Genomic DNA, 24,333 nt, shown 5'->3' on the forward strand with positions numbered 1-24,333 from the left:
ACAATATGGCTTTGGGCAAAACTGTTGTGAAATTGCAAATGATCCCATCCATCATAGCTTCAAATTTCGCCTTTGGGTTGCTAAGCCAAAATGAAGTCATTTTGCATTATTTTGAAATGCCTCATGGCTAAAGCCTGCCTGAAGGCTAGACCACTCCTACCCACCAAAATTATAAAACCAAGACCACCATCTGCAATGCTCATCCTGAAATCTAAAATCCACCTGTGCATCAGCCCGTCAGACCGACAATATGAGCTTTACGTTCAAGTCAGCATTCCAGTCCAGCTTCCAGACCATCTCTGGCTTCGTGAGTGATTTCTCTGTCTTTCTTAAACTCCTGACATATAGTATAGCTTTCTAAATTAACTTGTGCATTCTCAGAGGTTGGGGAAGTTGTATTTAAGTCAGCTGTAAAACTTGTAACATACAGAATACTATATTTATTATGCAGAGCGTCCCTTATGTGAGTCGTATCTCTGGAGGACTGAAAGCTGGGAAAGCCATCTTCATTCAGGGCTCTGTTCCCTCTGGATGTGAGAGGTGAATCTTACTGTTCATGACTAGACAGTTATAACTAGAAATGCAAGTTTGTTTGAGTAACTAGTTCACTCTTTTACGTTGTCTTTGATCTTTACAGCTTTGTGGTGAATCTGAAGTGTGGGGAATCTAAAGGAAATGACATCGCCTTTCAAATTAGAACCCAGTTCAGCAGCAACTACATGGTCCTAAACAGCCGCCAACATGGGGCATGGGGAAAAAAGGAGAAACTGGAATTACCTTTAAAACAGGGCAGCAGCTTTGATCTGATCATTGCCGTAAATTCTGAAAATTATCAGGTGTGTTTTGATGTTTTGTCCTGTTCATTGAGTGCATCGTGTGAAGGCAAAAAGATCAGAAAAGATATCTAAAATTAGTAATTTTCAATCTGGGTGTATTTGAATGGAAGCGAAGTTGGCCAATTTCAGCATCGTATACCTCTGGATCGTGTCATTGCTTTAAGCGTTGGAGGAGAAGTTTCGTTGACAAACGTGGTATTCACCGAGGTGAGTGATCCTCCTCTTTTACAAATATTTTCAGATTACATTAATTGTATTTAGTTTTCATTACTCAGGCACAGGCACTCCTGTTATTTTGGCATTAGGCTATGATAACACACAGATAAATGCTTCAGTATGTTCATCATGTCCTACATCTGATTCTTTGATTTGTAATGTGCAAGACATGCTTACAATTGGAAAGGCAGACCAGGACCACTTGACTAAGTAAAAGAAAAAGTAAATGTCTGGTAGAAATGATAAACATACTTGTGTTATTCAGCTCCTACCATCTTGCTTTTACAGAGCTGGACGGGATCTTCTGTCTTTGGGCGGAGTGCAAGTATGACTTTTGGAGAGCATTCATCTACGCTGGATGAAAGCTGGTCGTTGACTGGCTCTGAACATAATTTGCCAACTATTCATCCACAGATGGGACTTTCACTGAGCAACACGGTTCAAAATCCTGTGAGTAACAGACACTTACCAAGGATTCAGAACACAACAAAGGGCAAGCACTAAAAGAAACAGCAGTGCATGAAAAATTTGCATGATTTTTACATACCTTAAAAAACAAAATCAGAAGTTCAAAGCCTGCCATAAGAATCTAGTTAATATACGCTGATGCCTATTTTCTTGTGTTTACTGCAGAACCTTCCTTATGTGGCCCCAATTTCAGGAGGACTGAGAGAAGGCATGGCCTTGTACTTAAAGGGAGTTATTCCCACTAATGCAGAATGGTAAGGAATTGTTTTGTTGGCCAATTTGGACAAAAACAATTGTTATTTTTATTTAACAATTGTTGTTTGGATTTGGTTGTTTTAAAAAGTTTCATCTTCCTGCAGGTTTGAAATTAATTTCAAGACTGGGCAGTCTGACAGTGATGACACTGCTTTCCACTTCAACCCTCGACTGCACCAGAAAGTGGTCATGAACAGCTTCAGGAACAGAAAATGGGAAGCCAAGGAAAGTGTCTCTGACAACCCCTTTAAAAAGGGAGAAACTTTTGAGATGTTCACTGTCATCAAATCTGAAGGATATCAGGTATGTTTTTAAAGTCACTACATGACCATTTAGGGAAGCTAGGAGCTTGTCCTCACACGGGTTGTGTTGCTTTGGTTTATCAGGTTTATGTGAATGGTAAAGAACTGTACACATTCAAACACCGTATTCCACTGGAAAAAGTGTCAACATTAAATATCAGTGGACATGTTGTTGTGAGTCTTTTTGGCTTCATGCAAGTAAGTTACATTTTCTACAGCTGTTGAAATATTGCAGCATGCATGATACTTTGTAAGAATCCAGGAGAAAGACATGAAGATTTAAAAGCTTTCTAAATTAACTCTCTCTATTTGCTGATTAGAACTGGAGTGCATCTTCATTTCCTACAACATTCACCAGTCTGAGCAGATCACATGGGGAACTTTCCACGAGACAGTCAGAGATCTTACAGCCAGTCCAAAACCCTGTGAGTAACCAATCGTCAAATGTGATTTCTGACGTAATGAAATAGCAGTGCATGGGAACCCACGGTCTGCTCTCACCCAAGAGTGATGTGATGACCAATTGAAACAGAATCAGAATCAGAAAGAGCTTTATTGCCAAGTATGCTTACGCATTCAAGGAATTTGTTTTAGTGACATAAGCTTCCAGTACACAGAGACAACAACAACAACAAAAAACAAAAAACAAATTGCAAATAAATAAATTGTATGAACAGTTGTGCTAGAATAGAGTAAGATGCAGAGATGTACTTGGATGGAGGGGTAACAAATAAATATAAGAATATTGCACATTTTTTGCATAAGTGGTGAACATTTAACTGTTCATGAGGTAGATTGCCTGGGGGAAGAAACTGTTCTTGTGCCTGACTGTCCTGGTATTTGCAGCTCTGAAGCGCCGGCCAGATGGCAAAAGTTCAAATATGGGGTAACTTGGATGTGAGGGATCCAGAGTGATTTTCTGAGTCCTTTTCCTCACTCTGGATGTATACAGTTCTTGAAGGGTGGGCAGGGGAGCACCAATAATTCTTTCAGCAGTCCGAACTGTTCTCTGTAGTCTTCTGATGTTTGATTTTGTAGCTGAACCAAACCAGACAGTTATTGAAGTGCACAGGACAGACTCAATGACGGCTGAGTAGAACTGTTTCAGCAGCTCCTGTGGCAGGTTAAACTTCCTCAGCTGGCGAAGGAAGTACAACCTTTGTTGAGCCTTTTTAACAATGGAGTCAATGTGATTGTCCCACTTCAGGTCCTGAGAGATGGTGGTTCCCAGGAATCTGAATGACTCCACAACAGCCACAGTGCTGTTCATGATGGTGAGTGGGGGGAGTGCAGGGGGGGTTTCTCCTGAAGTCCACAATCATCTCCACTGTTTTGAGAGTGTTCAGCTCCAGATTGTTAAGACTGCAACAGACAGCCAGCTGCTCAACCTCTTGTCTGTAAGCAGACTCATCACCATCCTGAATGAGGCCGATGACTGTAGTGTCGTCTGCAAACTTCAGGAGCTTGACAGAGGGGTCTTTGGAGGTGCAGTCGTTGGTGTAGAGGGAGAAGAGCAGTGGGGAGAGAACACATCCCTGAGGGGCACCAGTGTTGGTGGAGCAGCTGTTCGACATGAATTTCCCCAGTCTCACTAGCTGTTGCCTATCTGTCAGAAAGCTGGTGATCCACTGACAGATAGAGCTAGGAACAGAGAGCTGGGTCAGTTTGGTCTGGAGGGCTGTTGGGATGATGGTGTTGAAAGCCGAACTAAAGTCCACAAACAGGATCCTCACATACGTCCCTGTTTTGTCCAGATGTTGCAGGATGAAGTGCAATCCCATGTTGATTGCATTATCCACGGACCTGTTTGCTCGGTAAGCAGACTGCAGGGGGTCCAGTAAGGGTCCAGTGATGTCCTTCAGATAAGCCAGAACCAGTTTTTCAAATGACTTCATGATGACAGACGTTAGAGCCACAGGTCTGTAGTTGTTAAGTCCTGTTATCTTGGGTTTCTTTGGAACGGGGATGATGGTGGAGCGTTTGAAGCAGGACAGCACTTCACACAACTCCAGAGATCTGTTGAAGACCTGTGAAAAGATGGGGGCCAATTGGTCAGCACAGGTTCTCAGACAGGCTGGTGTAACACCATCTGGACCTGGTGCTTTTCTTCTTTTGTTCTTCCTGAAGACCTGGCGCACATCGTTTTCACTGATTTGAAGAGCAGGGGGTGGGTATTGATGGAGGTGTTAACGGTTGTGTAGAGAGATGATCAGAATGGATGTGGGGTGTTTCAAATCTACAATAAAACTCATTCAGGTCGTTAGCAAGTCGTTGATTAGCCTCACTGCAGGGGGATGGTGTCTTGTAGTTGGTAATGGCTCTCAGTCCTTTCCATACTGAAGTTGAGTCGTTGGAAGTAAACTGGTCTTCCAACTTTTTAGAGTAGGTCATTTTAGCCGCTCTAATCTCTTTGTTCAGTGTGTTCCTGGCCTGATTATACAAGACTCTGTCCCCATTTCTGTAGGCATCCTCTTTGGCCTGACGAAGATGTCTGAGTTTTGCTGTAAACCATGGCTTATCGTTGTTGAATGTTAAATAAGTCCTGGTAGGAAAACATATATCCTCACAAAAACTAATATAGGATGTTACGGTCTCTGTGAGTTCGTCCAGATCGGTGGTAGCAGCTTCAAAAACACTCCAATCAGTGAGGTCAAAACAAGCTTGTAAATCCTGCTCTGTTTCGTTGGTCCATCTCTTTACAGTCTTTACTACAGGTTTAGCAGATTTAAGTTTCTGCCTGTAGGTTGGTATAAGATGAACCAGACAGTGATCAGACAGTCCCAAAGCTGCTCGTGGAACAGAGTGATATGCATCCTTTATTGTGGTGTAACAGTGATCCAATATATTACTGTCTCTTTAGGAACATGTAACATGCTGTCTGTATTTTGGCAGTTCACGGGAGAGATTGGCTTTATTAAAGTCCCCAAGAATGGTTAAAACAGAGTCCGGGTGTTGTTGTTCTGTCTCTGTGATCTGATCAGCGAGTTTCTGTAAAGCCAGACTTACGTGCGCTTGCGGAGGGATGTAAACGCTCACCAGAATGAACGAGTGAAACTCCCGCGGCGAATAGAACGGCTTGCAGTTGACAAAAAGCACTTCTAGATCTGACCAGCACATCTTCTTTAACACAGGTACATCTGTGCACCACCGTTCATTGACATAAAAGCATGTACTGCCGCCGCGCGATTTCCCCGTTGATTCTGCGCTGCGGTCCGCTCTGAACATCTGAAAGCCCGGCAGATGGAGCGCGCTATCCGGTATGGCGTCATTGAGCCAGGTTTCCGTGAAACACAGAGCAGCAGAGTGTGATAAATCCTTATTTGTCCGGGAAAGCAGAAGGATTTCGTCCGTTTTGTTGGGTAGAGAGCGGAGATTTGCCAGATGGATGCTAGGCAACGGCGTTCGAAATCCGCGCTTCCAGAGTCTAACGAGCGCACCAGCTCGCTTTCCCCGTTTGCGCTTTTTGGAGCGTTTGATCAGCGCAGCTGCTCCACCGACAACAACGTTTAGTAAAACCTCTGAATAACTGAAATCTGGTAAAAGATTTTCTGGTGTGTTCTGCCGAATGTTCAGCAGTTCATCCCTGGTGAAACTGATCGTGTTTGACAAACAAAAAACAGGAAAAACGAACAAAAACAGTACAAACACTGGAGAGCCAAGCACTGAAGCAGCCGTCTGCGGCGCCATCGAGGTACACATTAACCAAATTTTAAAACAACCAAATTTAAAACAAACAGCAATGAAATCCCACATTTTTTATTTCACTGAGTTGAAAACCTGCTTTAAGAATATGCATATATACGCTGATGCCTATTTTCTTGTGTTTACTGCAGAACCTTCCTTATGTGGCACCAATTTCAGGAGGACTGAGAGAAGGCATGGCCTTGTACTTAAAGGGAGTTATTCCCACTAATGCTGACCAGTAAGGAATTTTTTTGTTGGCCAATTTGGACAAAAACAATTGTTATTTTTATTTAACAATTGTTGTTTGGATTTGGTTGTTTTAAAAAGTTTAATCTTCCCTGCAGATTTGAAATTAATTTCAAGACTGGGCAGTCTGACAGTGATGACACTGCTTTCCACTTCAACCCTCGACTGCACCAGAAAGTGGTCATGAATAGCTTCAGGAACAGAAAATGGGAAGCCAAGGAAAGTGTCTCTGACAACCCCTTTAAAAAGGGAGAAACTTTTGAGATGTTCACTGTCATCAAATCTGAAGGATATCAGGTATGTTTTTAAAGTCACTACATGACCCTAAAAGGAAGCTAGGAGCTTGTCCTCACACGGGTTGTGTTGCTTTGGTTTATCAGGTTTACGTGAATGGTAAAGAGCTGTACACATTCAAACACCGTATTCCACTGGAAAAAGTGTCAACATTAAATATCAGTGGACATGTTGTTGTGAGTCTTTTTGGCTTCATGCAAGTAAGTTACATTTTCTACAGCTGTTGAAATATTGCAGCATGCATGATACTTTGTAAGAATCCAGGAGAAAGACATGAAGATTTAAAAGCTTTCTAAATTAACTCTCTCTATTTACTGATTAGAACTGGAGTGCATCTTCATTTCCTACAACATTCACCAGTCTGAGCAGATCACATGGGGAACTTTCCACCAGACAGTCAGAGATCTTACAGCCAGTCCAAAACCCTGTGAGTAACCGATAGTCAAATGTGATTTTTGATGTACTGTAATGAAATAGCAGTGCATATGGGAGTGCATGGTAAGCTATAGTCCGATATCAGACTGTGGTGGACTGTTGTGACATATTTGAAATGCAATATTTTTTATTTCACTGAGTTGAAAACGTGCTTTAAGAATCTGGTTATATAAGCTGATGCTTATTTTCTTGTGTTTACTGCAGAACCTTCCTTATGTGGCCCCAATTTCAGGAGGACTGAGAGAAGGAATGGCCTTGTACTTAAAGGGAGTTATTCCCACTAATGCTGACCAGTAAGGAATTGTTTTGTTGGACAATTTGGACAAAAACTATTTTTATTTTTATTTAACAATTGTTGTTTGGATTTGGTTGTTTTAAAACGTTTCATCTTCCCTGCAGATTTGAAATTAATTTCAAGACTGGGCAGTCTGACAGTGATGACACTGCTTTCCACTTCAACCCTCGACTGCACCAGAAAGTGGTCATGAACAGCTTCAGGAACAGAAAATGGGAAGCCAAGGAAAGTGTCTCTGACAACCCCTTTAAAAAGGGAGAAACGTTTGAGATGTTCACTGTCATCAAATCTGAAGGATATCAGGTATGTGTTAAAGTCACTACATGACCCTAAAAGGAAGCTAGGAGCTTGTCCTCACACGGGTTGTGTTGCTTTGGTTTATCAGGTTTATGTGAATGGTAAAGAGCTGTACACATTCAAGCACCGTATTACACTGGAAAAAGTGTCAACATTAAATATCAGTGGACATGTTGTTGTGAGTCTTTTTGGCTTCATGCAAGTAAGTTACATTTTCTACAGCTGTTGAAATATTGCAGCATGCATGATACTTTGTAAGAATCCAGGAGAAAGACATGAAGATTTAAAAGCTTTCTAAATTAACTCTCTCTATTTACTGATTAGAACTGGAGTGCATCTTCATTTCCTACAACATTCACCAGTCTGAGCAGATCACATGGGGAACTTTCCACCAGACAGTCAGAGATCTTACAGCCAGTCCAAAACCCTGTGAGTAACCGATCGTCAAATGTGATTTCTGACGTAATGAAATAGCAGTGCATGGGAACCCACGGTCCGCTCTCACCCAAGAGCAGACTGTGATGACCAATTGAAACATCAATGAAATCCCACATTTTTTATTTCACTGAGTTGAAAACGTGCTTTAAGAATCTGGTTATATAAGCTGATGCCTATTTTCTTGTGTTTACTGCAGAACCTTCCTTATGTGGCACCAATTTCAGGAGGACTGAGAGAAGGCATGGCCTTTTACTTAAAGGGAGTTATTCCAACTAATGCTGACCAGTAAGGAAATTTTTTGTTTGCCAATTTGGACAAAAACAATTGTTATTTTTATTTAACAATTGTTGTTTGGATTTGGTTGTTTTAAAAAGTTTAATCTTCCCTGCAGATTTGAAATTAATTTCAAGACTGGGCAGTCTGACAGTGATGACACTGCTTTCCACTTCAACCCTCGACTGCACCAGAAAGTGGTCATGAATAGCTTCAGGAACACAGAATGGGAAGCCAAGGAAAGTGTCTCTGACAACCCCTTTAAAAAGGGAGAAACTTTTGAGATGTTCACTGTCATCAAATCTGAAGGATATCAGGTATGTGTTAAAGTAGTCACTACATGACCCTAAAAGGAAGCTAGGAGCTTGTCCTCACACGGGTTGTGTTGCTTTGGTTTATCAGGTTTACGTGAATGGTAAAGAGATGTACACATTTAAGCACCGTATACCACTGAAAAAAGTGTCAACATTAAATATCAATGGTGATGTTGCTGTGAACCTTTCTGGCTTCCTAAAAGTAGGTCACTTTTTCTTCAGCTAAAGCATTTTGGCAGCATGGATGATACTGTCACAGAATCCAGTGAGAATGGCTTTGAGGGTGAACAGCTTCCTAAAGTCATTTTTCTCTGTTCCCAAATTAGAACTGGAGTGCATCTGTATTTCCTACAAAAGTTATAACAAAAATCACCACTCTGGGCAGCTCACATGGGGGACTTTCCACTGTACAATCAGAGATCTTGCAGCCAGTCCGAAACCCTGTGAGTGACCGATCTTTACCAGTGACTTCTGAAAGCACAACAAAGTGCAAGCACTTAATGAAAGAGCAGTACATCAGATCTACTATTTACCCAAGTGGAATTCTCTTACCACAGTTTAAAGATTCTGATGGCCATTTTAAATGTGGTTGAAATTCCAAATTTCCATTTCAGTGAGTTGAAAACAAGCTTTAAGAATCTGATTATATACGCTGATGCCTATTTTCTTGTGTTTACTGTAGAACCTTCCTTATGTGGCACCAATTTCAGGAGGACTGAGGGAAGGCATGGCCTTGTACTTACAGGGAGTTGTTCCCACTAATGCTGACCAGTAAGGAATCACTTCATTGAAAAATCTGGGAAATTTGACACAAACAATTCACTGTTAATAGAATTTAGTTGCTTTAACATATTTGAACTTCCATGCAGATTTGTGATAAATTTCAAGACTGGTCAGTCCAGCAATGAAGACAAGGCTTTCCACTTTAATCCTCGAATGGACCAGAAGGTGGCCATGAACAGTGTAATAAATGGCAGTTGGGGAACTGAGGAAAGTGTCTCTGACAACCCCTTTAAAAAGGGAGAAGCATTTGAGATGTTCACTGTCATCAAATCTGAAGGATATCAGGTGAGTGTTTTAAGATCGATACTCACTGCACTCCTAAAAGGAAGCTAGGAGCTTGTCCTCACATGGGCTGTGTTGCTTCAATTCATCAGGTTTATGTGAATGGTAAAGAGCTGTATACATTCAAGCACCGTATACCACTGAAAAAAGTGTCAACATTAAATATCAGTGGTGATGTTGCTGTGAACCTTTCTGGCTTCCTACAAGTAGGTCACTTTTTCTTCAGCTAAAGCAATTTGGCAGCATGGATGATATTGTCACAAAATCCAGTGAGAATGGCTTTGAGTGTGAACAGCTTTATGTGGTGGGTTTTCTCTGTTCCCACTTTAGAACTGGAGAACATCTGTATTTCCTACAGAAGTTATAACAAAAATCACCACTCTGGGCAGCTCACATGGGGCACATTGGAGTGTTCAATCGTAGATCTTGCAGCCAGTCAAAAACCCTGTGAGTGACCGATCTTTACCAGTGACTTCTAAAAGCACAACAAAGTGCAAGCACTTAATGAAACAGCAGTTCATCAGAACTATTTTACCAAAAACCAATTGTCTTACCACAGCTGGAAGATTCTGATGGCCATTTTAAATGTGGTTGAAATTCCATATTCCCATTTCAGTGAGTTGAAAACCTGCTTTAAAAATATGCATATATACGCTGATGCCTATTTTCTTGTGTTTACTGCAGAACCTTCCTTATGTGGCACCAATTTCAGGAGGACTGAGGGAAGGCATGGCCTTGTACTTACAGGGAGTTGTTCCCACTAATGCTGACCAGTAAGGAATCACTTCATTGAACAATTTGGGAAATTGGACACAAAGAATTCACTGTTTTTGGGATTTGGTTGCTTCAACATATTTGAACTTCCATGCAGATTTGAAATAAATTTCAAGACTGGGCCGTCCAGCAATGATGACATGGCTTTCCAGTTCAATCCTCGAATGGACCAGAAGGTGGCCATGAACAGTGTAATAAATGGCAGTTGGGGAACTGAGGAAAGTGTCTCTGACAACCCCTTTAAAAAGGGAGAAGCCTTTGAGATGTTCTCTGTCATCAAATCTGAAGGATTTCAGGTGCGTGCTTTTATTTCAAGACTCAACGCACTACTAAAAGGAAGCTAAGACCTTGTCCTCACATGGGCTGTGTTGCTTCAATTCATCAGGTTTATGTGAATGGTAAAGAGCTGTACACATTCAAGCACCGTATACCACTGGAAAAAGTGTCAACATTAAATATCAATGGTGATGTTGCTGTGAACCTTTCTGGCTTCCTACAAGTAGGTCACTTTTTCTTCAGCTAAAGCAATGTGACAGCATGGATGATACTGTCACAGAATCCAGTGAGAATGGCTTTGAGGGTGAACAGCTTTCTAAATTCACTTTTCTCTGTTCCCACATTAGAACTGGAGCGCATCTGTATTTCCTACAGAAGTTACAACAAAAATCTCCACTCTGGGTAGCTCACATGGGGCACATTCCACCGTACAATCAGAGATCTTGCAGCCAGTCCAAAACCCTGTGAGTTACCGATCTTTACCAGTGACTTCTGAAAGCACAACAAAGTGCAAGCACTTAATGAAACAGCAGTACATCAGAACTATTTACCCAAGTGGAATTGTCTTACCACAGTTTAAAGATTCTGATGGCCATTTTAAATGTGGTTGAAATTCCATATTTCCATTTCAGTGAGTTGAAAACAAGCTTTAAGAATCTGATTATATACGCTGATGCCTATTTTCTTGTGTTTACTGTAGAACCTTCCTTATGTGGCACCAATTTCAGGAGGACTGAGGGAAGGCATGGCCTTGTACTTACAGGGAGTTGTTCCCACTAATGCTGACCAGTAAGGAATCACTTCATTGAACAATTTGGGAAATTGGACACAAAGAATTCACTGTTTTTGGGATTTGGTTGCTTCAATATATTTGAACTTCCATGCAGATTTGAAATAAATTTCAAGACTGGGCCGTCCAGCAATGATGACATGGCTTTCCAGTTCAATCCTCGAATGGACCAGAAGGTGGCCATGAACAGTGTAATAAATGGCAGTTGGGGAACTGAGGAAAGTGTCTCTGACAACCCCTTTAAAAAGGGAGAAGCCTTTGAGATGTTCTCTGTCATCAAATCTGAAGGATTTCAGGTACGTGCTTTTATTTCGAGACTCAACGCACTATTAAAAGGAAGCTAGGACCTTGTCCTCACATGGGCTGTGTTGCTTCAATTCATCAGGTTTATGTGAATGGTAAAGAGCTGTACACATTCAAGCACCGTATACCACTGGAAAAAGTGTCAACATTAAATATCAATGGTGATGTTGCTGTGAACCTTTCTGGCTTCCTACAAGTAGGTCACTTTTTCTTCAGCTAAAGCAATTTGGCAGCATGGATGATACTGTCACAGAATCCAGTGAGAATGGCTTTGAGGGTGAACAGCTTTCTAAATTCACTTTTCTTTGTTCTCACTTTAGAACTGGAGAACATCTGTATTTCCTACAGAAGTTATAACAAAAATCACCACTCTGGGCAGCTCACATGGGGCACATTCCACTGTACAATCAGAGATCTTGCAGCCAGTCCAAAACCCTGTGAGTTACCGATCTTTACCAGTGACTTCTGAAAGCACAACAAAGTGCAAGCACTTAATGAAACAGCAGTACATCAGAACTATTTTACCAAAAACCAATTGTCTTACCACAGCTGGAAGATTCTGATGGCCATTTTAAATGTGGTTGAAATTCCATATTCCCATTTCAGTGAGTTGAAAACCTGCTTTAAAAATATATATATATACGCTGATGCCTATTTTCTTGTGTTTACTGCAGAACCTTCCTTATGTGGCACCAATTTCAGGAGGACTGAGGGAAGGCATGGCCTTGTACTTACAGGGAGTTGTTCCCACTAATGCTGACCAGTAAGGAAACACTTCATTGAACAATTTGGGAAATTGGACACAAAGAATTCACTGTTTTTGGGATTTGGTTGCTTCAATATATTTGAACTTCCATGCAGATTTGAAATAAATTTCAAGACTGGGCCGTCCAGCAATGATGACATGGCTTTCCAGTTCAATCCTCGAATGGACCAGAAGGTGGCCATGAACAGTGTAATAAATGGCAGTTGGGGAACTGAGGAAAGTGTCTCTGAAAACCCCTTTAAAAAGGGAGAAGCATTTGAGATGTTCTCTGTCATCAAATCTGAAGGATATCAGGTACGTGCTTTTATTTCGAGACTCACCGCACTCCTAAAAGGAAGCTAGGATCTTGTCCTCACATGGGCTGTGTTGCTTCAATTCATCAGGTTTATGTGAATGGTAAAGAGATGTACACATTCAAGCACCGTATACCACTGGAAAAAGTGTCAACATTAAATATCAATGGTGATGTTGCTGTGAACCTTTCTGGCTTCCTACAAGTAGGTCACTTTTTCTTCAGCTAAAGCAATGTGACAGCATGGATGATACTGTCACAGAATCCAGTGAGAATGGCTTTGAGGGTGAAGAGCTTTCGAAAAGTCACTTTTCTCTGTTCTCACTTTAGAACTGGAGCGCATCTGTATTTCCTACAGAAGTTATAACAAAAATCACCACTCTGGGCAGCTCACATGGGGCACATTCCACCGTACAATCAGAGATCTTGCAGCCAGTCCAAAACCCTGTGAGTGACCGATCTTTACCAGTGACTTCTGAAAGCACAACAAAGTGCAAGCACTTAACGAAACAGCAGTTCATCAGAACTATTTACCCAAGTGGAATTGTCTTACCACAGTTTAAAGATTCTGATGGCCATTTTAAATGTGGTTGAAATTCCATATTCCCATTTCAGTGAGTTGAAAACCTGCTTTAAGAATATGCTTATATACGCTGATGCCTATTTTCTTGTGTTTACTGCAGAACCTTCCTTACGTGGCACCAATTTCAGGAGGACTGAGGGAAGGCATGGCCTTGTACTTACAGGGAGTTGTTCCCACTAATGCTGACCAGTAAGGAAACACTTCATTGAACAATTTGGGAAATTGGACACAAAGAATTCACAGTTTTTGGGATTTGGTTGCTTCAACATATTTGAACTTCCATGCAGATTTGAAATAAATTTCAAGACTGGGCCGTCCAGCAATGATGACATGGCTTTCCAGTTCAATCCTCGAATGGACCAGAAGGTGGCCATGAACAGTGTAATAAATGGCAGTTGGGGAACTGAGGAAAGTGTCTCTCTGACAACCCCTTTAAAAAGGAGGAGCCTTTGAGATGTTCTCTGTCATCAAATCTGAAGGATTTCAGGTACGTGCTTTTATTTCGAGACTCAACACACTACTAAAAGGAAGCTAGGACCTTGTCCTCACATGGGCTGTGTTGCTTCAATTCATCAGGTTTATGTGAATGGTAAAGAGCTGTACACATTCAAGCACCGTATACCACTGGAAAAAGTGTCAACATTAAATATCAGTGGTGATGTTGCTGTGGACCTTTCTGGCTTCCTACAAGTAGGTCACTTTTTCTTCAGCTAAAGCAATTTGGCAGCATGGATGATACTGTCACAGAATCCAGTGAGAATGCCTTTGAGGGTGAACAGCTTTCTAAATTCACTTTTCTCTGTTCCCACATTAGAACTGGAGTGCATCTGTATCTCCTACAGAAGTTATAACAAAAATCACCACTATGTGCAGCTCACATGGGGCACATTCCACTGTACAATCAGAGATCTTGCAGCCAGTCCAAAACCCTGTGAGTTACCGATCTTTACCAGTGACTTCTGAAAGCACAACAAAGTGCAAGCACTTAATGAAACAGCAGTACATCAGAACTATTTACCCAAGTCGAATTGTCTTACCACAGTTTGAAGATTCTGATGGCCATTTTAAATGTGGTTGAAATTCCATATTTCCATTTCAGTGAGTTGAAAAAACCTGCTTTAAGAATCTGATTATATACGCTGATGCCTATTTTCTTGTGTTTACTGCAGAACCTTCCTTATGTGGCACCAATTTCAGGAGGACTGAGGGAAGGCATGGCCTTGTACTTACAGGGAGTTGTTCCCACAAATGCTGACCAGTAAGGAAACACTTCATTGAACAATTTGGGAAATTGGACACAAAGAATTCACAGTTTTTGGGATTTGGTTGCTTCAACATATTTGAACTTCCATGCAGATTTGAAATAAATTTCAAGACTGGGCCGTCCAGCAATGAAGACAAGGCTTTCCACTTTAATCCTCGAATGGACAAGAAGGTGGCTATGAACAGTGTAATAAATGGCATTTGGGGAACTGAGGAAAGTGTCTCTGAAAACCCCTTTAATAAGGGAGAAGCCTTTGAGATGCTCTCTGTCATCAAATCTGAAGGATTTCAGGTACGTGCTTGTATTTCGAGACTCAACACACTACTAAAAGGAAGCTAGGACCTTGTCCTCACATGGGCTGTGTTGCTTCAATTCATCAGGTTTATGTGAATGGTAAAGAGATGTACACATTTAAGCACCGTATACCACTGGAAAAAGTGTCAACGTTAAATATCAGTGGTGATGTTGCTGTGAAACTTTCTGGCTTCATACAAGTAGGTCACTTTTTCTTCAGCTAAAGCAATGAGGCAGCATGAATGATACTGTCACAGAATCCAGTGAGAATGGCTTTGAGGGTGAACAGCTTTCTAAAGTCACTTTTCTCTGTTCTCACTTTAGAACTGGAGTGCATCTGTATCTCCTACAGAAGTTATAACAAAAATCACCACTCTGGGTAGCTCACATGGGGTACATTCCACCGTACAATCAGAGATCTTGCAGCCAGTCCAAAACCCTGTGAGTGACCGATCTTTACCAGTGACTTCTGAAAGCACAACAAAGTGCAAACACTTAATGAAACAGCAGTACATCAATACTATTTTACCCAAGAGGAATTGTCTTACCACAGCTGGAAGATTCTGATGGCTAATTTAAATGTGGATGAAATTCCATATTCCCATTTCAGTGAGTTGAAAACCTGCTTTAAGAATCTGATTATATACGCTGATGCCTATTTTCTTGTGTTTACTGCAGAACCTTCCTTATGTGGCACCAATTTCAGGAGGACTGAGGGAAGGCATGGCCTTGTACTTAAAGGGAGTTGTTCCCACTAATGCTGACCAGTAAGGAATCACTTCATTGAACAATTTGGGAAATTGGACACAAAGACATTCACTGTTTTTGGGATTTGGTTGCTTCAACATATTTGAACTTCCATGCAGATTTGAAATAAATTTCAAGACTGGGCCGTCCAGCAATGATGACATGGCTTTCCAATTCCATCCTCGAATGGACCAGAAGTTGGCCATGAACAGTATAATAAATGGCAGTTGGGGAACTGAGGAAAGTGTCTCTGACAACCCCTTTAAAAAGGGAGAAGCCTTTGAGATGTTCACTGTCATCAAATCTGAAGGATATCAGGTAAGTGTTTTAAGATCGAGACTCACTGCACTCCTAAAAGGAAGCTAGGAGCTTGTCCTCACATGGGCTGTGTTTCTTCAATTCATCAGGTTTATGTGAATGGTAAAGAGCTGTACACATTCAAGCACCGTATACCACTGGAAAAAGTGTCAACATTAAATATCAATGGTGATGTTGCTGTGAACCTTTCTGGCTTCCTGCAAGTAGGTCACTTTTTCTTCAGCTAAAGCAATTTGGCAGCATGGATGATACTGTCACAGAATCCAGTGAGAATGGCTTTGAGGGTGAACAGCTTTCTAAAGTCACTTTTCTCTTTTCCCACGTTAGAACTGGAGCGCATCTGTATTTCCTACAGAAGTTATAACAAAAATCACCACTCTGGGCAGCTCACATGGGGGAGTTTCCACCGTACAATCAGAGATCTTGCAGCCAGTCCAAAACCCTGTGAGTGACCGATCTTTACCAGTGACTTCTGAAAGCACAACAAAGTGCAAGCACTTAATGAAACAGCAGTACATCAGAACTATTTTACCCATAAGCAATTTTCTTAACACAGCTTAAAGATTCTGATGGCCATTTTAAATGTGGATGAAATTCCATATTCCCATTTCAGTGAGTTGAAAACCTGCTTTAAGAATATGCTTATATACGCTGATGCCTATTTTCTTGTGTTTACTGCAGAACCTTCCTTACGTGGCACCAATTTTAGGAGGACTGAGGGAAGGCATGGCCTTGTACTTACAGGGAGTTGTTCCCACAAATGCTGACCAGTAAGGAATCACTTCATTGAACAATTTGGGAAATTGGACACAAAGAATTCACTGTTTATGGGATTTGGTTGCTTCAACATATTTGAACTTCCATGCAGATTTGAAATAAATTTCAAGACTGGGCCGTCCAGCAATGATGACATGGCTTTCCAGTTCAAACCTCGAATGGACCAGAAGTTGGCCATGAACAGTATAATAAATGGCAGTTGGGGAACTGAGGAAAGTGTCTCTGACAACCCCTTTAAAAAGGGAGAAGCCTTTGAGATGTTCACTGTCATCAAATCTGAAGGATATCAGGTACGTGCTTTTATTTCGAGACTCACTGCACTCCTAAAAGGAAGCTAGGAGCTTGTCCTCACATGGGCTGTGTTTCTTCAATTCATCAGGTTTATGTGAATGGTAAAGAGCTGTACACATTCAAGCACCGTATACCACTGGAAAAAGTATCAACATTAAATATCAGTGGTGATGTTGCTGTGAACCTTTCTGGCTTCCTACAAGTAGGTCACTTTTTCTTCAGCTAAAGCAATGAGGCAGCATGAATGATACTGTCACAGAATCCAGTGAGAATGGCTTTGAGGGTGAAGAGCTTTCGAAAAGTCACTTTTCTCTGTTCTCACTTTAGAACTGGAGTGCATCTGTATTTCCTACAGAAGTTATAACAAAAATCACCACTCTGGGTAGCTCACATGGGGTACATTCCACCGTACAATCAGAGATCTTGCAGCCAGTCCAAAACCCTGTGAGTGACCGATCTTTACCAGTGACTTCTGAAAGCACAACAAAGTGCAAGCACTTAATGAAACAGCAGTACATCAGAACTATTTTACCCAAGAGGAATTGTCTTACCACAGCTGGAAGATTCTGATGGCCAATTTAAATGTGGATGAAATTCCATATTCCCATTTCAGTGAGTTGAAAACCTGCTTTAAGAATATGCTTATATACACTGATGCCTATTTTCTTGTTTACTGCAGAACCTTCCTTATGTGGCACCAATTTCAGGAGGACTGAGGGAAGGCATGGCCTTGTACTTACAGGGAGTTGTTCCCACTAATGCTGACCAGTAAGGAATCACTTCATTGAACAATTTGGGAAATTGGACACAAAGAATTCACTGGTTTTGGGATTTGGTTGCTTCAACATACTTGAACTTCCATGCAGATTTGAAATAAATTTCAAGACTGGGCCGTCCAGCAATGATGACATGGCTTTCCAATTCAATCCTCGAATGGACCAGAAGGTGGCTATGAACAGTATAATAAATGGCATTTGGGGAACTGAGGAAAGTGTCTCTGAAAACCCCTTTAAAAAGGGAGAAGCATTTGAGATGTTCTCTGTCATCAAATCTGAAGGATATCAGGTAAGTGTTTTTATTTCGAGACTCACTGCACTCCTAAAAGGAAGCTAGGAGCTTGTCCTCACATGGGCTGTGTTTCTTCAATTCATCAGGTTTATGTGAATGGTAAAGAGCTGTACACATTCAAGCACCGTATACCACTGGAAAAAGTGTCAACATTAAATTTCAGTGGTGATGTTGCTGTGAACCTTTCTGGCTTCCTACAAGTAGGTCACTTTTTCTTCAGCTAAAGCAATGAGACAGCATGGATGATACTGTCACAGGATCCAGTGAGAATGGCTTTGAGGGTGAAGAGCTTTCTAAAGTCACTTTTCTCTGTTCCCACATTAGAACTGGAGCGCATCTGTATTTCCTACAGAAGTTATAACAGAAATCTCCACTCTGGGCAGCTCACATGGGGGAGTTTCCACTGTACAGTCAGAGATCTTGCAGCCAGTCCGAAACCCTGTGAGTGACCGATCTTTACCAGTGACTTCTGAAAGCACAACAAAGTGCAAGCACTTAATGAAACAGCAGTACATCAGAACTATTTTTCCCAAGAGCAATTGTTTCACCACAGTGGCAAAATTGTCATCACCACTTTAAACATCAATTTTTTTTTTTTCACTGAGTTGAAAACCTGTTATAAGAATCTGGTTAATATACGCTGATGCCTGTTTTCTTGTGTTTACTGTAGAAATAAGTGACGTGACATACAGCCAAGAATGGTGACCCATACTCAGAATTCGTGCTCTGCATTTAACCCATCCAAAGTGCACACATACAGCAGTGAACAGTGCACACACACAGCAGTGAACACACACAGACCGTGAACACACACCCGGAGCAGTGGGCAGCTATTTATGCTGCGGAAACATAAGGGGTCCATAGCCTCCAGTAGTAGTGTTGCAGCAGTGTCCTCCCTAGTTGTTTCCAAGCGTGCGAAGAAATGGTTCGGCCCTTTTTAAGGTTGTGTCTGGCCATGCTGTACTGTTCTCTGTCGCCTGATCTAAATCTAAATTATGTTCTTTCAACAGATTCTGGATCTCTTTAATCATCCATGGTTTCTTATTTGAGAAAACACAGATGTGCTTATTAATAGTTACACTTTCGATGCACGTCCTAATGTAGCAGAGGACAGTGTTTGTGAAAGTTTCTACATCTGGGTCATAAAAAATGCACCAGTTAGTTCTTTCAAAGCAGTCCTGCAGTTGTAACATAGAGGCCACAGGCCAGTTTACCACCCTTTTCGTGACGGACTTCAGTTTTTTAAAAATGAAGCTGTATGCTGGGATAAGAAAGAGTGATACGGTAGGTGGTCAGACTGTCCAAGATGAGAAAGAGGATAGGCTTTATATCCTTTGGTGATATTAGAGTAAACACAGTCCAAAGTATTGGCCGCTCTTGTGGCACATTAAACATGCTGATCAAATTTAGGAAGCACTCTCTTCAGGTTAACATGATTAAAGTCCCCAGCAGCTATGAAAACACCTTCAGGATAAGCATTCTGTTGTTTGTTTATGGCAGCAAGCAGGTAGCTAAATGCTAGCTTAGCATTAGTGCATGGTGGTATATAGACAGCTAGCACAATAACAACAGAAAACTCTCTTGGCAGGTAGTATGGTCTACATTTAACTGCTAGGAACTCCAAATCTGGTGAGCAGTATTGATCAAGTATGGTAGCATTTGTGCACCAGTTGTTATTTATATAAATACACAAAACGCCACCACGGCTCTTACCAGAGTCTTGAGTCCTGTTGACATGGTGAATGGAGCGGCCTGCTAGCTCGAAAGCACTGCCCAGGATTCCCGTGTGGTGAGAGGTTTTTGTTATGTTTGGTAGCATTTGTGCACCAGTTGTTATTCGCGTTGATAAATTCAGTCTCAATCCATCCATTTTATTGCCCAGGGACCTAGCATTTGCTAAAAAAAAGTAGTGGTAGTCTGCTTGGGGTCCTCTTTACCCTAGCCAAGTGACCGGCTCGACATCCCCTCTTTTGTTTCCGTTCTCTTCTCCCCCTCCGACATATGCTACTTGGTAGGGTCATCCACTGAGAGTCCGGGGGTCTGTTTAATCCAGGGGGGTCTGATGTGAATTATGAATGGTGCCTGTTATTGGTATTTGGCACCTTAAAGTAATATTTAGATGCTCTTCATGACTATAGATGGGCTTTTTTTTTTGTATATGTCTAAACAAATCCATACAAACTTTCAGGTTGCACTGTGGCACTGCTTTTCTACCCGCCACCATCTTGTGCATATTATTACAAAGTCATCTTTTATCTGTGGAATAAAATATTTTGTTTTGTCTTTCCAAACAATATATCAATAGTCCCTTTGACTTTCAATGTAATGATAAAAACAAACAAAACATTCTTTAGTATATATTTTGTTGTTTTCCACAAAAGAAAGTCATAGTTTCAGAATAACATGAGTATGATTGTAAGATGATGAAACTATTATATTTGATTGAACTATCCCTTAATGAAACATATTACATAAACGTAATAAAATGGTATTAACCAAAAGCAATTTCTTTGACATACTTTCAATTTGCAGTGCTCACTTTAAACAACAACGTATTTCAAACTTCCATTTTATTGAGTTTGTTCCTTGCGACAACATTCCGATTCATATAGGACTGAATTCAATTTTTTTGTGTACTACAGACTATTCCTTATATGGGCCCAATTTCAGGAGGACTAAGAGAAGGCATGGCCGTGTACTTACAGGGAGCCGTTCCTGCTAATGCTGAACGGTAAGCTAGTATTCCTTTGGTTGTGTTTATGTAACCAAATATACAATTAATTCAATACTATAGTTCAGAGAGGAATAGACTACATTCTCTGATTTGCACTGACATATGGTTAAAAGATGCCAACCACTAGGGGTGTGACGAGATCTCGTGCCACAAGATTTTGCAATATTAAAATGTGACAGATTTTTCGTTGAAGTGAAAAGCTGTCTCGCGATGAGTGTGAGAGTAAAATTAGGATAGAGTATGACACCCATTGTGTTTACATTACTTCACTGTCATTTAGCGTTTATGTAGAAATAAAAACCATTTAATTTAGTTGGATAACAGTCAATTCTTCAATGAAAGCATCTGCTCTGCTCATCCAGCATAAGCAGTTCAGGAGGAAGTTTACTGATCACGGCGAGAGTAAGGCAAGATGACTGACAAGACCATGGTGGAGGACTCCCCAAGTGTCTGACAAATGCCTCATCTTGTAAATTAGGCTACATACAATATCTCCCAATAACAAAGCTATCTTATGCTGGGCTGTGAAGTTATCATCTCTTAGCTCTGTATCATGTTTGAAGAAAAAAGTGGTCTCTATTTGCACTTTGAATATTGAGACAGTACTTTGATTATGGTTGCACTTTTTGTTTGCCCTTAAAAAGACTAAGAAAAATCTGTGGCATTTATTTTTGTCACTTATACTGTTTTTATTTCTGTGTTCAATTTGAGTTCATTTAGGAGATCAGAAGTTCTAGAACCTCACAATTTATCACAGTTCTAAGCTCTGAAGAGACTCATGTGAAATTATACAGGAGAGAAGCCAGTCAGTTTGTGGCAAAACCTTTTACAGTGCTTACTGCATATAATAATTCATAGTCAGAAAGTAGAACTGGAATGGCATTCATTACAAGATGATTAGTTCAAACATTTCAAAAATTTACCTGCATGCTATTTTTCCAGTCATGTATTTCATCATAGAGGATTTCTTTAAAAAATACTGTGCAAAAATTTCATCTTGTTCTCGTGAACCCAATCTCGTGTCCCATCACGTCTTGTGAGCTAAGTGTCACATCACACCCCTACCAACCACCACATGATAAGATACATATTGCAATAAATAGTCATGATTCAATATATCTCCATGTATCACAATATTATAATAGTTTTGATACTACACCAAACATGAAAGAGATACACAGCCCTACACTAAATATTAAATAATACCTGATTTGTTGGATTTTTTTTTTTTTTTTTTTTTTTTTTTTTTTTTTTTGTGGACTACTATCTCCAATCTCATTTCTTCATAACGTAGAGAATCTAGATCATGATGTCTCAACTTCCATATAGGTTTAGGATAAATTTCAAGACTGGGCCAACTGACAAGCATGACACTGCTTTCCACTTCAACCCTCGAATGGGCTCAAATGTGGCCATGAACAGCTTCAGTACTGGAAAATGGGAAACTGGAGAAAGTGTCTCTGACAACCCCTTTAAAAAGGGAGAAGCCTTTGAGATGTTCTTTGTCATCAAATCTGAAGGATATCAGGTACGTGTTTTGAGAACAAGACTCACCACACTCTTAAAAGGAAGCTAGGAGCTTGTCCTCACATGGGCTGTGTTTCTTCAATTCATCAGGTTTATGTGAACGGTAAAGAGCTGTACACATTCAAGCACCGTATACCACTGGAAAAAGTGACGATGTTAAATATAAATGGAGATGTTGGTGTGAACCTTTTTGGCTTCATAGAAGTAAGTTACATTTTTTGAGGATGTGGCAAAATTGCAGCAAGAATGATACTGTGTCAGAATCTGTTTAGAATGACATGGAAAATAAAGACCTTTCTAAATATATTCTCTTGTTCCCTCATTAGAACTGGAGCAAATCTTCATTTGTTACTGCAGTCAGGTCAAAAACTGCATATCTGGGCAGCCCACGTGGGGAACTTTCCACCATAAAGTCAGAGGTTTTACAGCCCATTCAAAATCTTGTGAGTGACTGATCCATTAAGCCCAAAGTATACTGTACTTCATTTTTGTATATGCGTATGCTAACATATGCCTACAGTTGAACATGAAGCTTTTCAAAGTATACTCCAACCTAGAAAGCTTCTTTGTCCAGCGTCTGCTGTATTTTACTCCAGAAGTTATGAACCATAAAAATATCTTTGTACTCTTTTAAACTAAAGCGGTATAATAACTAAATGTGGACTTCCCTTGTTTTGTGTGAACCCTTGGCATTTCTAACTGACTCGATCCTAATGATCTGGATGTTATTGAGCGTTAATATTAAATGGGCATATCTGCAATGTATTTCCATACTAGGCCATTGAGTGATTTATAAACAAGTAAAAGTACTTTAAAATCAATCCTAAATGTAACTGGAAGCCAGTGTAAGGACCTGAGGACTGGTGTGATATGCTCATATTTTCTGGTTCTAGTCAGAATTCTGGCAGCAGCGTTCTGGATGAGCTGCAGCTGTCTAATGGTCTTCTTGGGAAGGCCGGTGAGGAGACCATTACAATATTCCACCATGCTGGTGATAAAAGCATGAACAAGTTTCTCTAAGTGATGATATGATAGTATGCTGATTTAGTTACTGCTTTGACATGACTACTGAAACTAAGCTCTGTCTCCAGAATCACACCAAGATTCCTGACTTGATTTTTAGTTGTTAGACCCCTAGAGTCAAGGTATGCATTCACCTTGAGGTCTTCATCTTTGTTTCCAAATGCAATAACTTTTTCCCTGTTTAACTGAAGAAAGTTCTGGCACATCCAACTGTTAATTTCATCAATGCATTGGCAGAGGGAGTCAATGGGGCTGTAGTCATTTGGCGATAAGGCTTTTGGTTCTTTCTCATTATTTGAATTAGCAGATGCATATACAGGCAAAAACAAGAGCGGTGCAAGAATTAAGCCTTGTGGGAGTCCGCATGTCATGGACGTCCACTTAGACTTATGCTTTCCTATACTCACATAATAACCTCTCCCTTCTAAGAATGACCTGATCCGATTGATTACCATCCCAGAAAGCCCGACCCAGTTTTCCAGTCTCTCTAGTAGTATGTTATGATCGACAGTGTCAAACGCAGCACTGAAATCTAGTAATGCCAGCACTCATATTTTTGCCAGAATCAGAATTTAAGTGAATATCATTAATTATCTTAATGAGCGCTGTCTCTGTGCTGTGATGCAGTCGGAAACCAGATTGAAATTTTGAGTTGAAGTATTTATTCAGCTGATTAAAGACTACCTTTTCCATAATCTTGCCTATAAAAGGAAGATTTGATATTGGTCTATAGTTGCTCAATATGGTGTTATCAAGATTGCTCTTTTTCAGAAGGGGTTTAACAACTGCAGTTTTCAGGGAGTTTGGAAAAGTCCCAGAAAGAAGTGAGGTGTTCACCACTTCTAAGAGATCTGCTTTTAAACAGTTAAGCACCCTTTTGAAAAAAAATATGTGGGAAGTGTGTCAAGATAGCAGGTTGACGATTTAAGGTGCTGTACTATTTCTTCCAAAATTTTACTATCAATTTCTTCAAAATCAGACATAGTATTTTCTTTTTGATATTGCGGTTGAATCTGTCTGACATAACATGATGATGTGCTAATCATCATCAATCATCAGTGATATTATTTATCTTCTCAGAAAAGAAG

At 40.6% G+C, this 24,333-nt stretch overlaps 2 protein-coding genes across 19 annotated transcripts in view; both read left to right on the forward strand.

Moving 5' to 3' along the window:
- Positions 1–219: 219 nt before the first annotated feature.
- LOC122148519 (galectin-4-like) lies at positions 220–908 on the forward strand. Its single transcript, XM_042774707.1, has 3 exons — positions 220–307; positions 452–540; positions 638–908. Exons 1-3 carry the CDS (start codon positions 251–253, stop codon positions 906–908), a joined length of 417 nt encoding a protein of 138 aa, XP_042630641.1. The 5' UTR covers positions 220–250.
- Positions 909–934: 26 nt separating this feature from the next.
- lgals4 (galectin 4) overlaps positions 935–24,333 on the forward strand; it is a 32,734-nt gene continuing 9,335 nt past the window's right edge. For 2 of the 18 annotated variants that reach the window (XM_042774779.1, XM_042774789.1), the window contains exons 1-50: positions 935–1,043; positions 1,341–1,502; positions 1,686–1,774; positions 1,880–2,078; positions 2,162–2,275; positions 2,398–2,502; positions 5,911–5,999; positions 6,106–6,304; positions 6,388–6,501; positions 6,624–6,728; positions 6,941–7,029; positions 7,136–7,334; positions 7,417–7,530; positions 7,653–7,757; positions 7,963–8,051; positions 8,158–8,356; positions 8,442–8,555; positions 8,680–8,796; positions 9,036–9,124; positions 9,223–9,421; positions 9,511–9,624; positions 10,816–10,932; positions 11,169–11,257; positions 11,356–11,554; positions 11,644–11,757; positions 11,882–11,998; positions 12,236–12,324; positions 12,423–12,621; positions 12,711–12,824; positions 14,017–14,133; positions 14,372–14,460; positions 14,559–14,757; positions 14,847–14,960; positions 15,085–15,201; positions 15,439–15,527; positions 15,627–15,825; positions 15,915–16,028; positions 16,153–16,269; positions 16,507–16,595; positions 16,694–16,892; positions 16,982–17,095; positions 17,221–17,337; positions 17,573–17,661; positions 17,760–17,958; positions 18,048–18,161; positions 18,286–18,402; positions 20,604–20,692; positions 22,025–22,223; positions 22,313–22,426; positions 22,549–22,665. In XM_042774779.1, the coding sequence (XP_042630713.1) occupies positions 1,380–1,502; positions 1,686–1,774; positions 1,880–2,078; positions 2,162–2,275; positions 2,398–2,502; positions 5,911–5,999; positions 6,106–6,304; positions 6,388–6,501; positions 6,624–6,728; positions 6,941–7,029; positions 7,136–7,334; positions 7,417–7,530; positions 7,653–7,757; positions 7,963–8,051; positions 8,158–8,356; positions 8,442–8,555; positions 8,680–8,796; positions 9,036–9,124; positions 9,223–9,421; positions 9,511–9,624; positions 10,816–10,932; positions 11,169–11,257; positions 11,356–11,554; positions 11,644–11,757; positions 11,882–11,998; positions 12,236–12,324; positions 12,423–12,621; positions 12,711–12,824; positions 14,017–14,133; positions 14,372–14,460; positions 14,559–14,757; positions 14,847–14,960; positions 15,085–15,201; positions 15,439–15,527; positions 15,627–15,825; positions 15,915–16,028; positions 16,153–16,269; positions 16,507–16,595; positions 16,694–16,892; positions 16,982–17,095; positions 17,221–17,337; positions 17,573–17,661; positions 17,760–17,958; positions 18,048–18,161; positions 18,286–18,402; positions 20,604–20,692; positions 22,025–22,223; positions 22,313–22,426; positions 22,549–22,665 (6,315 nt within the window). In that variant the 5' untranslated portion in view covers positions 935–1,043; positions 1,341–1,379. Of the gene's footprint in view, positions 1,044–1,340; positions 1,503–1,685; positions 1,775–1,879; positions 2,079–2,161; positions 2,276–2,397; positions 2,503–5,910; positions 6,000–6,105; positions 6,305–6,387; positions 6,502–6,623; positions 6,729–6,940; positions 7,030–7,135; positions 7,335–7,416; positions 7,531–7,652; positions 7,758–7,962; positions 8,052–8,157; positions 8,357–8,441; positions 8,556–8,679; positions 8,797–9,035; positions 9,125–9,222; positions 9,422–9,510; positions 9,625–10,815; positions 10,933–11,168; positions 11,258–11,355; positions 11,555–11,643; positions 11,758–11,881; positions 11,999–12,235; positions 12,325–12,422; positions 12,622–12,710; positions 12,825–12,949; positions 13,067–13,778; positions 13,893–14,016; positions 14,134–14,371; positions 14,461–14,558; positions 14,758–14,846; positions 14,961–15,084; positions 15,202–15,438; positions 15,528–15,626; positions 15,826–15,914; positions 16,029–16,152; positions 16,270–16,506; positions 16,596–16,693; positions 16,893–16,981; positions 17,096–17,220; positions 17,338–17,572; positions 17,662–17,759; positions 17,959–18,047; positions 18,162–18,285; positions 18,403–20,603; positions 20,693–22,024; positions 22,224–22,312; positions 22,427–22,548; positions 22,666–24,333 lie in introns of all 18 variants that reach the window. The other 16 variants (XM_042774781.1, XM_042774780.1, XM_042774786.1 and 13 more) reach the window with 16 other exon arrangements.

The sequence above is a fragment of the Cyprinus carpio genome, chromosome A18 (genome assembly GCF_018340385.1).
Source record: "Cyprinus carpio isolate SPL01 chromosome A18, ASM1834038v1, whole genome shotgun sequence".
NCBI lineage: Eukaryota > Metazoa > Chordata > Actinopteri > Cypriniformes > Cyprinidae > Cyprinus > Cyprinus carpio.

What these genes read in the sequence shown, in the direction of transcription:
- LOC122148519 (XM_042774707.1), top strand. Translation starts at nt 251, where the DNA reads ATGAGCTTTACGTTCAAGTCAGCATTCCAGTCCAGCTTCCAGACCATC. An exon ending in TCCAGACCATCTCTGGCTTC is followed by an intron (nt 308 to 451) that starts GTGAGTGATTTC and finishes TTTATTATGCAG; the next exon opens with AGCGTCCCTTATGTGAGTCG. An exon ending in GTTCCCTCTGGATGTGAGAG is followed by an intron (nt 541 to 637) that starts GTGAATCTTACT and finishes TGATCTTTACAG; the next exon opens with CTTTGTGGTGAATCTGAAGT.